Source organism: Triturus cristatus, chromosome 3_2 (genome assembly GCF_964204655.1).
Source record: "Triturus cristatus chromosome 3_2, aTriCri1.1, whole genome shotgun sequence".
Classification (NCBI taxonomy): domain Eukaryota; kingdom Metazoa; phylum Chordata; class Amphibia; order Caudata; family Salamandridae; genus Triturus; species Triturus cristatus.
This window is the reverse complement of record NC_140584.1, coordinates 1192309291-1192321591: the sequence shown is the minus strand read 5'-3', so window position 1 is coordinate 1192321591 and position 12301 is coordinate 1192309291. Positions and strand designations below refer to the sequence as shown.

Here is a 12301-nt window from a genome sequence, read left to right as displayed (position 1 = left end):
AATCAATCAGCATTTATCAATCAGCATTTGTAGAGCGCTGCACAGTCCCCCTAAGGGCATCTCGGCTCTGGGGTGCAAGTTCTCCATCGAAAGCCCAGGTCTTGAGTTTCTTTCTGAAGTCCACCAAGGAGGGTGTCTTGGGGGGCAGGAGGGGCGCTGGGTGGTGGGAGGAGGGAAACGGCTTTAAGAGGGCAAGAGACGCGCAGAAAAAAGCAAAACAGAGGGCAAGACACAAGCAGAAAAGTCAAAAAGAGGGCATGAAGAGCAGAGAAAACACAAACAGAAAGAGGCAAGTGATAAGTCAGCAAGAGGGTAGCAGACTACTGGTAAGCCGGCAGGAGACCTGTCGCAGGGGGAGCCGGCATGAGGACCTGCATTGCATTGCATTGTATTGTCGTAAACCTAACAAATAAAACAAGTCTTAAGTTCACACCAGAGGTGATAGATCTTCAAGTGTCTGAAGAGTCACAGTGCACGGATACACCCCCCGCCTCGGAAGCTATGGCCACTCACCCCACACCAGGAGGCCCTCCTCCACTCCAGAGTAAAGGAAGACATCTTCTCACCGTCTTGGAGACGAAGACATGCTTCCGAGGGGGTGCAGACGGGGCTTGCACTTGGGTTTCGTCTCCTGGCTCCAGCTCGGTCTCTTCAATGTGTGGCAACGTCTCGTCCTCAATGCTCATCCACACTGAGGTTTGCCCTGTAGCGTGAGAGGGTAGAATGAATGAATAGATGAAGACAATATAGTGCTTACATTCCAGCAAGTAACTGCATGAAATACTATACAAGAGCCAATCATGTGTCAATGACCAGTCGTAGCCCTGCTCCTCAACCCTCAGGACAGTAGAAGACAGAGATGTGAGAACGGGGCCACAAAGGAACGGACAGGGAGCCATGCGAGGCGTACACACTGGGACAGGAGGTATACAAGTCATGGACACTGGGACAGAGAGGGACGAATGATGTGTACACTGGGGCAGGGAGGGGCGCAAGGTGTGGATACTGGGACAGGGAGGCATGCGAGGTGTAGACACTGTGACAAGGAGGGGCGCTAGGTGTGGACACAGACAGGGAGGCACACAAGGCGTGGATACCGACAGGAAGGCATGCTAGGCATGGACACTGGGGCAGGTAGGGGCGGAAAGCATGGACACTGGGACAGGGAGGCATGTGAGACGTGGAAACTGGGACAGGGAGGCACTAGGCATGGACACTGAGGCAGGGAGAGACGCAAGGTGTGGACAGACAGGGAGATGCATGAGGCGCGGACACGGACAGTAAGGTAGGGACACAGGGACACTGGGACAGGGAGGCACTAGGCGTGGACACTGGGGCGGGGAGGGACGCAAGGTGTGACAGACAGGGAGATGCACGAGGCGAGGACACGGACAGTAAGGTATGGACACTGGGACAGGGAGTGACGCGAGGCTTGGACACTGGGACAGCGAGGAACATGAGCCATGGACACTGGAACAGGGAGGCACGCAAGGTGTGGACACAGACAGGGAGGCACGCAAAGCATGGACACTGGGACAGGGAGGGACAACCGATGTGGACCTTGGGCAGGGAGGCACGCTAGGGTGGACACTGGGACAGGGAGGGACAACAGATGTGGACACTAGGGTAGGGTGGTACACGAAGCATGGACACTGGGACAGGGAGGCATGTTAGGGTGGACACTGGGACAGGGAGGGATGCAAGACTGTTATACTTGCTGCTCAGCCAGTGTGAGTGTGGTGTGGAATGTTGGTGCGTGGTGATGCAGTGGAATGTTGGATGAGTGAGTTTGACAGATTGTGTTTGGCTGAGCAGCAGGAAGGCTGCACGTGGTGGGGCTCTCTGTACTTTTACTCTTGACATGGACACTGGGACAGCGAGACATGGACACTGGGACAGGGAGGGATGTGAGACATGGACACTGGGACAGCGAGGCACGCGAGGCTTGGACACAGACAGTGAGGCACACGATGTGTGAACACTGATCCCTTGATTCACCCTTAAGTCTTGACAGCACTTTTGCGCACCGTCCTGGTTGGAGCCCCTTTCTAGGTGTCGAGCATTTGAGGCTTCTAGGCTTCCATGACTACTGAAGTTGTGTGTGGCGTGCCTCAGGCCTTACCTGGGCTGCAAGTGCCATGTCCACTTATTTCTGACCCTTTGCTGGCCATTCGCATGCTTGCCGTGACCCTGACATGAGACATCCCAAGGACACTGTTTGAGCGGCTCTTCCTATGGGCTATTGTGTTTTCTTGGCCCTGATCACCAGCCGCCTGGACGACAGCAACACCCTCTACGTGGGAATCACCTCACAACTACAAAACAGATTCTAGACCATTTAGAGCACAGCAGCCAGGCTCATCCTCGCCCTCCCGAGATGGACCAACATCACCAGACACCTCAAATCTCTACACTGGCTCCCGTCAGCAAATGGTGCCTGTTGAAAATACTCACCCATGCCTACAGGGGCTTACACAATAAAGGACCAACATACCTTAACAACAGGGTGAACTTTCACTAATCCACCAGACAACTATGATCCGCATCCCTCTCCCTAGCCCACACACGCATCCCCCACACAGGAGCAGGAGCGGCGGCCGCGCCGTCTCCTACCGGGACGCAAAATCATGGAACGGCCTCTGCCTCCAACTCCGAACAGCCCCCACCCTGCAGGAACTCAGGAAAGGCCTAAAAACCTGCCTCTTCAACTAACACCTCAGCAGCAGCACCCTCCCCCCCAGCACCTAGATACCCTCACTGGCGATGAGCAGCGCTATACACATCTGGTTTGATTTGAGCACGTCCCAGAAATGATGGATACATTCGTGAGTACCCCTTCGTCACTCTAAAGCTCTTCATCTGCACTGTACCACCAGAGGACGCCTCCTCTTCACTGCCAGCCCCCCAGATGGTGATTGTTTTTCTCTCGTCATCATCCATCTTATTGCTGATCTTCTAACCTCTCGTCTTTCTCTCCTCTACTCTTGCTGTCCTGGTTATTGCTTTCTTTCTTACATTTACAGAGGGGTGATGTCGCTCAGCTGGTTGATTTCCGACAAAGTCTTCCTTCACAGCCTTAACTGGTATCTTGGTATCAGACACTCACTTTGTCTCTTCATTCGGAGTGTGTCAACGATCCGTGTCTGCCCTCTCTGTGGGATTCCCAGGTTGTGTTCACAGCGATGCAGACGTAATCAAGTCACGTACATCACCGCCCTGTTGTTTTATTGTCTTATGACTTCTGTGTGCTGCTTATTTTACTAATAAAAGAAAAACTCAGGAAAACATATTGAAATCAAAAGAAGTATGCAGTTACCATGCTCATATCTACCATCGCCTCGTTCTACATGGTACAGATGAACCTATTGTTGTATCGTGACACGATACTTTAATTTCAGGTGGACTCATTGCCTGAACTGGCACCGGGGGTGTATTGCAATCTCCCCCAGCCCAGTGTATGTTAATTGGTTTAGCCCGCGTAGCGCGGACGCGTAAATAAATATCTGTGCGCGAACGGCGTCAGAGCCGCACCGCGCTATCACAGACTACACGTTCACTGTGGGGTCCTGTCTTTATTGAGGCCTATACCACTTGGCCCTCACAAGTCCACTAGCGCTGCCCTGCTCACACACAGCGCCACAGCGGGCCGTTCATGGTGTGAAGGCCCGACATAACATTGGCGACGAGGGTGCAAAAGACCCACGTGGCATTTTGGCAGCGGCCACGCATGCAAGCCTTCGCACGTGGGGCTCGTGCTGCCACTCGGATGGACGATCCACCTCGCATTGGTTATCATGCTGGAATCGCTCGTGCTGAACGCTGAGAAAACGTTCCAGGCACTACCGGATGGTCCCAAGTGCAGTCTATGGTACCGGCGCTCTCGGTGGGCACAACGAACTGTGAGTTGCATCGGCAAGGCGTCAAGCCATATGTCTAGCAGTTTCGTAGCAGGACCACACCCAGTACACTCCCAGTTTGACCTCAAGGCAACGCTGGTGAGCACACCATGGCCCACATCCCTTCAATCGAGCCATTTGTGGTGGAAGGGGCCCCATCTGCTCAGGCCCCGAGGTGGAAGGAGAGGGTAGAGCATGTGCTCCTCTTCTTCGAGACTACAAAAGTGGAAAATGCACAGAAGCGTGCCATGCTGTTACATTTGGGAGGTAAAGACATACAAAAAATAGCCAGGACAGTGACAGAGGCAACGCCAAAGCCTCACCTCTCAATCATTGCTGCCCTTAATGCTCACTTCGAGCCAATGGCCATTCAAGATTACGAACGCTTGTGTTTCGTCAAGCAAGACAACAGCCAGAAGAGTCTCTAGATGTATTCCACGCGCGTTTAAAGGAGCTAGTGGGCACCTGTGGGTTTCAAGACAAAACAGAGGAGATAAGGGGCCAGATTATTCAGGGGTGTGCCTCAGCGAAGTTCAGGGAGAAGATCCTGAAAGAGTCGGGAAGTCGTTAGCAGACATACTTAACCTGGGAAGAACGAAGGAACTTTCAAAGGCCGGGGCAGCACACATGGAGGCTGCCCTTCAAACTCCCATCAAGGCAGGGCCGGTCAACGCAGTCACTCACACTACAACAGAATCGATGACTCGCACACGAGGCCCAAAGATCAGATTGTGCAGATATTGTAGGGGACCTTCACATCGGCCATCAGGGTGCCCGGCAAGGGGAAAGAAATGCACGGCCTGCAGAAAGATGAATCATTTCATGAAAGTGTGCCGATCCAGCAGGGGGCGGGCAGGAAGGTCCCAAGTAAACATGATTCAAGAGTCTCAGGAACAGAGTAGCGACAGGGACAACGGCAGCCGAGAGGAACACACGGTTAACTCAGTGTTCACTGTTGGATTAGCATCTCACACGCAGTCGCCTACCACAATGCCAGATTCTGGTAGCAGGGTGCCCATCAACAGCAATAATTGACATGGGAGCCACCATAAACGTTATGTCCTGTGAAGCCTACCAAGAGATGACATCTCCTTCAGCGTTAACGCCGGCCAAGATAAAGGTGTATGCATATGGCCAAACCAAACCACTGGCCATCAAAAGAAAATTCAAAACCACCATTGCCTATAACAAACGGGAAATGGATGCTCTGGTGTATGTGACAGAAGAGGGGCACAGCATGTTACTGGGGTGTAAGTCAGCAGAGGCCCTAGACATAGTCACATTTGGGATACATCAAGAGGGAGTGAGCCAAATACTCGAAGAGTTCCCAAAAGTGTTCAACGGCATTGGGTGTTTACGTGACAAACCAATACATCTGCACATTGATCCGTCGGTACAACCAGTTGCTCTCAGGCACAGGAGAGTCGCATTCCATTTAAGACCACTAGTAGAAAAAGAACTCTGTAAGCTGGAAGAGGCAAGCATTATTGAAAAAGTAAAGGGTCCGACACCCTGGGTGTCTCCCATCATGGTAGCATAAACGCCCAAGCAGCCAAGAGAAGTCAGAATCTGTGTGGACATGAGAATCTCAAATACTGCCATCAATAGGGAATGTCACTTGATGCCCACCATTGATAACCTGATCGGGGAACTCAGCGGAGCCAGCTGATCCCCAAAACTCGATCTTCAGGCTGGGTATCATCAACTTGTCCTCGACGAACAGTCCGGATACATAATGACATTCTCCACACATGTCAGAATGAGGCGCTACAAGCGTTTTAGTTTCGGGATATAGAGCGCAGCGGACGTCATCCAGGACATTATCCAAGAGCTTCTTGCTGACCTCCCAGGGGTTGTGAACGTAAGCAATATTCTGGTCCATGCTAGGTCCATATCAGAGCACAACACACAACTTAGACAAGTACTCCAGAGAATACAAGTTCGGGACTTGCGTTACACAAAGAGAAATGCGAATTCCTCCAAAGGAAACTACAGTTTTTTGGATATATATTTTCAGCAGAAGGAGTTGCTCCGGAAAAAGTAAGAGACATCAAAGAAGCTCCAGCTCCTACCAACGTAACTGAAATGCGCAGTTTCCTGGGGATAGTGAACTACTGCGGTAGGTTTATCAAAATCCTCTCCTTGCTGCGGGAACTTACCAAAGCATCCACACCGTGGTCATAGAACACAAAGCTGCTTTCCAGGCTACCAAGGACGCGCTCTCCAGCAACACCACACAGATATTTGATCCAAGACAGCAAACCCAAGTTGCTGTAGATGCTGGCCCCCAAGGGCTTGGGGCGGTACTCTTGCAAAAACAAAAGGAAGAGGATGAGTGGGCTCCAGTGGCATTCGCGAGCAGATCATTGCCCGCCATGGAGCAAAGATACTCTCAGATAGAAAAGGAGGCGATTGCTGTGCATTGGGGGTGCCATGGTAGTAATCGATGACTATTCAAAATATCCCGAAGTGGAAGTGCGCTCATCTTTGAGTGCGGGAGACGTAATCACAAAGTTGGAAAAAGTGATGTCTACTCATGGACTCAAAGAGCTAATAACAGATAATTGTTCTCCATTCCAGGGACAAGAGTTCACATCATACCTCATGTCTCAAGGGATTGTTCACCGAAAGATAACTCCTAAGTGGCCACAGGCCAATAGTGAGGCTGAACGCTTCATGATCAGGATTGCCGTAGCCAATGGGGAGTCTGACGGTAATCCCTGAGAAAGGAATATATGGATTGTTCTACAAACTCCCCATGCCACCACGGGAAGGGCTCCTGCACACCTATCGATGGGGCGAGCTGTGCGGGACTCTATTCCACATCACCCTCAGTGGGTCCCAGAGGAAGTGAATGAGCAGGTTGTGAATCGCCGAAGACAAAGAGCAAATTATCACATCAGCAGATATCGTCGAGCGGAAACTTCCCGACTCCAAGTTGGAGATCTGGTTTGCATCCAAGACCGGCACCCTGGTAGCAAGTTCAGGCTAATGTTCAAGAAAGATCCCTGGTGCATCACTCATATCCGTGGTACCCAAGTGACGGCGAAAAGACGTCTGGAGCTGGTCACCAGGAACGTGTCAGCTTTCAAGAAATTCCATGGTGTCTGGATGCCGGATTGAGTCAATACAGTGGGATCTCCCGTGGTCAAGGCTGAGAGGAAGAGTCCAAAGCGGAATGCTCTACCGAAGGAGCTAGTGGTCTGGACCCGACTCCTCAAGATCAGGAAGTGACTCAAAAGCTACCTGACCCTCTCCTGACTCCTGATAATGACAGTGTGTGTTGGAAGAATCGCACCCAGTACCGTTTGAGGAGAAACCCAGATCCTTCCAGCCGGCTTCGGGACTCACTGCTAGAGCCTCACCTCCACGGACGGGAGTCGGAGTGAGGTACTGTGACATTGGACATGGAGCTGAGGCCCCTGTGTTGGTCTTCGTTCTAAAGTAACGGTTATTGAAGTTTTATTGAAAGTTTCATTTTTGGGGAAGAATGTTGTATCATGACGCTATACTTTAATTTCAGGTAAACTCACTGCCTGAACTGGCACCGGGGGTGTATTGCAATCTCCTCTGCCGATGTGTATGTTAATTGGTTTGGCCCGCGTAGCGAAGGCGCGTGAATAAATATCTGTGTGCGAACGGCTTCAGAGCCGCATTGCGCTATCACAGACTACACATTCACTATGGTGTCCTGTCTTTATTGCGGCCTATACCACATGGCCCTCACAAGTCCATGAGCGCTGCCCTGCTCACACATAGCGCCACAGCGGGGCCGCTCATGGTGCGAAGGCCCGACATAACCCCTATAAGGGTGAGGCAGGCCTCGGTTTTCAGTACAGCGCCAGCCCATGCAGGGCACAGTTCACGCAGTACTGGAACTGAAGACTGAAGCCTTTCTCCTCCAGTTACATATCTAAACACAGACTAATACTCCACCAGTGTGGCCCTCATGCAGCATGCCATCTCTGCTGCATGTGGTGAACACATGCACTTTTATCCTCCTGTCAGTGCAGTGCGTGCAGGCATCTGCTGACTGATTGCCTGCAGTGTGTTAGTGAGTCACGTGCAGGCATCTGCTGCCTCACCTCCTGCAGTGTGTTTGTCTGCCGTGTGTAGGTATCTGATGACTCACCTAGTGCAGTGTGTCAGTGCAGCACGTGCAGGCATCTACGGACACCTAGTGCAATGCTCCCAAGCAGGATTTATAACTGCATCAGTTGCCTTGCACGACCCACCCTTTGTCTGCAGGGAATCTTTTCACCTGTTCATTGGTGAAGTGCATACCTCTTCACTCACACCAACTTCACAATATCCAAATGGCACTGCACCTGAACCGCCCCTCGCTGTCGCGATCACGAGGACACTGCCCAAAAACTACATTACCCAGAACACCCTGGGGCGAGCCGGAAGGACACGCGTCATCTATGTGTGCATTCACCGGCTCCATAAAGGACCGCCTCCTCCTAGAGGAGGCACTTGGCAATCTTGAGCCCAGTTCCGTGTTGCCTACGAGGACAAACCCGCCGCGAGCGCCGTGTGTGCATTCGACCACCGACTTCGAAGCAAAGAAGAAACCAACGGAGAAACCAGACGCCTTTCCCCCGAGACTGCCGCCGAAGGAAGGAACCGTGTGGAGACAGGCCGGCAACGAAGACTGCACGACATTTACAGGTAACCCGCATGGTTGCGGAAAAGATAACCCTGACTCCACAGGTACTGGAGTGCTCCCGCTGTGCTGGAACAGCGGAGGACCGCAATTGAGAAAGCGCTATTAGCTCCTTGAGTGCTAGAGAGCTCCCGCAGTGCAGGAACAGCGGTCGAGCACTTTTGGGAGAGCGCCAGAGCTCCTCGTGTCCTTGGGTGCTCCCACTGTGAAGGAACAGAGGTCGAGCACATCATCTCCTACAAGAAGTAGGAACATACTGCAAAGAGAGGGACAAGACGCAGGATTGTAGGGGGCCGGAGTGCCCTCCCTTGTCCTCTCTTCTTTCATTTTTCCCTACCTCATAAATACCGGGGTATTCGTGTTTGGACTTCCACCCTTTATGATTTTGCCACGCATTAGAGGGTCATCGGGGCTGGATACAAAACGAGGATCCTGACTGTCCGCAACGGCTGATTACCTCTGCCTCTTGGCTGTGGGGACCTACACTCTGATAACAGTGAGTTCAAGATAGGGGAGTTAGGGTGGGTAAGATTTCCTGTAAAACTGGTGCCTCGTTACAAGTCTCCTGTTTTCTTGCTCATAGTTCCCTGCACAAGAAAACCCAGGAACACGTCCCTGACCTGCAGTCCCGACGGATTTTACCTTCTCCACTACTCCTGCCGTGAACCTTGTTTCCCCCCCCTTTTCTCCCCCACCTGCTTCCTCACACTGCTCAGGTTTTCTACCGTGGTGAGCGCTAGCGGAAGGGGGAAGAAGGGGGACAGTCAACACACGCATCGTTCCTGCTGGCCGGCTCAGGTTAGTGGGTTGTTGTAATACTGCTGACACTCTGACGCATCCGCGACAGATTGCCAAGCCCAAGATTGCATCCCAGCCCGAACGATGGATACCAACGTTGTTCTCGCTTTCCTTAGGGAGAGCCTAGCTGCTCTTCAGGTAGAGGTACAGGCCTCCTGCTCTGAAAACGAGACCTAAAAAACGAACTAGGTACCCTACGTAGAGAAGTAGCGGGTTTATCCCGCCAAGGCAAACCCGAATCAAGAGGAGCGAGTGGTTACATAAAGGAATGGACGCTCCCTCCTCCTGGTATGGGACACAAACCGGAACAGCCAAAAGGGAGTGGAGTCTTTTCCCCTCAGGGCCTGAATCCCGTCCCTGGAACCGTCCCCACTGTACATGTGTTACAGAACACTAGTATACCACTGGCACCCCCTGAAAGGTTCTACGGAGGTCCGAAGAAGTTTGAGACGTTCCTCAATCAGTGTAGATTGCATTTTCTTTGTAAACCTGCGGTTTTCCAGGATGAAGCGGCAAAAACAGCGTTCACGATGTCCTACATGGGAGGGAGCTCAGCCAGTAGGACCATACCCCTAATGGAAAGGAATGACCCAGTGTTACATCCCTTCTCAGACTTTTGCGTAGAGATGAGGAAGCTATTTGATCGAAAGTCACACATGCATACACTGGACAAGGAATTGATGACGCTGAAGCAGGAATCTCAGGATCTCCTTACTTACATCACCACTTTCAATCGTCTAGTGGTTGAGACGGATTGGCCTCTGGAAAAGCGCACCTCCCTTTTGTATCGAGGGTTGAGAGGGGAGTTAAAAGACATTCTTACCCAGGTGGTGCAACTCCCTCCAACCTGTGAGGAATTCATCACGCTCACGGTCCAATTGGAGCATCGGCTCCAAGAACGGAAGGGAGACAGAAGTAGGGGTGAAAACCGCCTTCCTTACGTCCGACCTAAGCTATCCTCAGATGACTCTCATAAACCTACGGATACCTCGGAGCCTATGCAGATTGGAGGGATCAAGGGACCCTTAACCACAGAAGAACACAAAAGAAGACGGAAGATGAGACTTTGCCTTTACTGCGGTAAGAGCGGGCATTTTATACGGGAATGCCGAACAAGAACACGACTCCCTGAGAAAACCAGCAACCTAAGAATGCAAGTGTCCTCTGTGCACCAGGAGGAGACGTCGGAAAACTAGCACACCCGAGTCAGGAGGAGATCCCTGGGTCGGGTGGGAAACAAGAAGGGATCTCCCCTGCCGTCGCTAATACCATCCAACCTGCGGTAGCACATCTCAACGTGGGGATTACCCTCTGGATTTACCCTGATACCCCCTTGGGCATGCCTGCAATGTTGGATTCGGGTGCGACAGGAAATTACATGGACCTGAAATATGCCAATACCATTGGGGTCCCACAAGTAAAAAAAGAAACACCCAGAGGAAGTCAAGGCCGTGGACGGCACTGCACTGTCCTCTGGACCAGTCTTATATCATTCGCCACCTCTTCTCATGAGATTCGGTAGTGACCACTACGAATACATTCGTTTTGATCTCATTGACGCACCTCACTTCAGGCTCATATTAGGTATGCCCTGGCTGACCTTGCATGATCCAGTCATTCATTGGGCTGCACGTACCGTCTCCTTGCAATCCGCCTATTGCAAGGAACATTGCACTAACCAAGTCGCTTGTCAGGTGGAGAATGAAAAGACACAAGCTCGCCTTCTGGCGTCCGGTTGCGCAGAGACAGGTTTCTGCTGTTCCATCACCTTACCTGACGTCTACCACGACTACCTCCAAGTGTTTGATAAAAAGACAGCCAAGCAACTCCCTCCGCATCGCTCCTATGATTGTCGAATCGACCTAATTCCCAGAGCCGCAATACTGTGTAGTAGGGTATACGCTCTCACGGAGCCTGAAACGAAGTATTTACAACAATACCTTGCTAAAAACCTGGCCTCTGGATTTATAAGGCACTCTTCTTCGCCCGCTTCGTCCCCGCTTTTCTTTATACCGAAGAAGGACTGCCATGAGCTCCGTCCGTGTATCGACTTCAGAGCAATAATGCGAGTCACCATCAAAAACCGATACCCACTGCCATTGATACCAGTACTGTTGGACCAACTCAAGGGAGCAAGATGGTTTACCAAACTCGATTCAAGAGGGGCCTATCACCTGGTCCGAGTAAAAAAGGGGGACGAATGGAAAACAGCCTTTAGAACCAAGTTCGGTTTATATGAGTACCTGGTGATGCCGTTCGGGCTGTGTAACACCCCGGCAGCCTTTCAGTATTTTATGGACGAGGTACTACGAGGCTTCCTGCAAACGTTTTGTGTGGTATACATCGACGATATTCTGGTGTATTCTACCACACTAGAAGACCATGTGCAGCACGTAACGGCGGTATTGGACAGACTACGGCAACATTCATTGTTCGCAAAATTGAAAAAATGTTTGTTCCACACAGAAGAGGTCGCCTTTCTAGGTTATATCATCAACTCCCGGGGGTTTCAGATGGATCATGGCAAAGTGCATGCTATCACAGAGTGGAAGGCACCCCACAACGTCAAGGCAGTACAGAGATTCCTAGGATTCACTAATTATTACCGACGATTTATCAAAGACTTCTCGAGAATCCTAACCCCCATATCGAGGTTACTGAGAAAAAATATGCCCTTTCAGTGGGGAACGGAAGCTGAACAAGCCTTCCAGGCTCTGAAAGACAGGTTTACACAAGCCCCTATCTTAAGGCACCCGGATATTCAACTCCCTTTTATTGTTGAGACGGATGCATCACAATACGCCATAGGAGGGGTGCTATCCCAACGACATCCTGAAACAGGACAGCTCCATCCCGTGGCCTATTATTCTAAAAAACTAACCCCTTGCGAGATCAATTATTCCGTCACTGACAAGGAGTTGTTGGCGATTAAACGTGCTTG

General features: G+C 51.4%; 1 protein-coding gene across 1 annotated transcript in view; it reads right to left on the bottom strand.

Moving 5' to 3' along the window:
* The window catches only part of LOC146859417 (rac GTPase-activating protein 1-like), a 404586-nt gene that overhangs the window by 132956 nt on the left and 259329 nt on the right, over nt 1-12301 (bottom strand). Inside the window, exon 10 of the mRNA XM_085647164.1 lies at nt 567-703. Within this exon, the coding sequence (XP_085503290.1) occupies nt 567-703 (137 nt within the window). The remainder of the gene's footprint in view (nt 1-566; nt 704-12301) is intronic.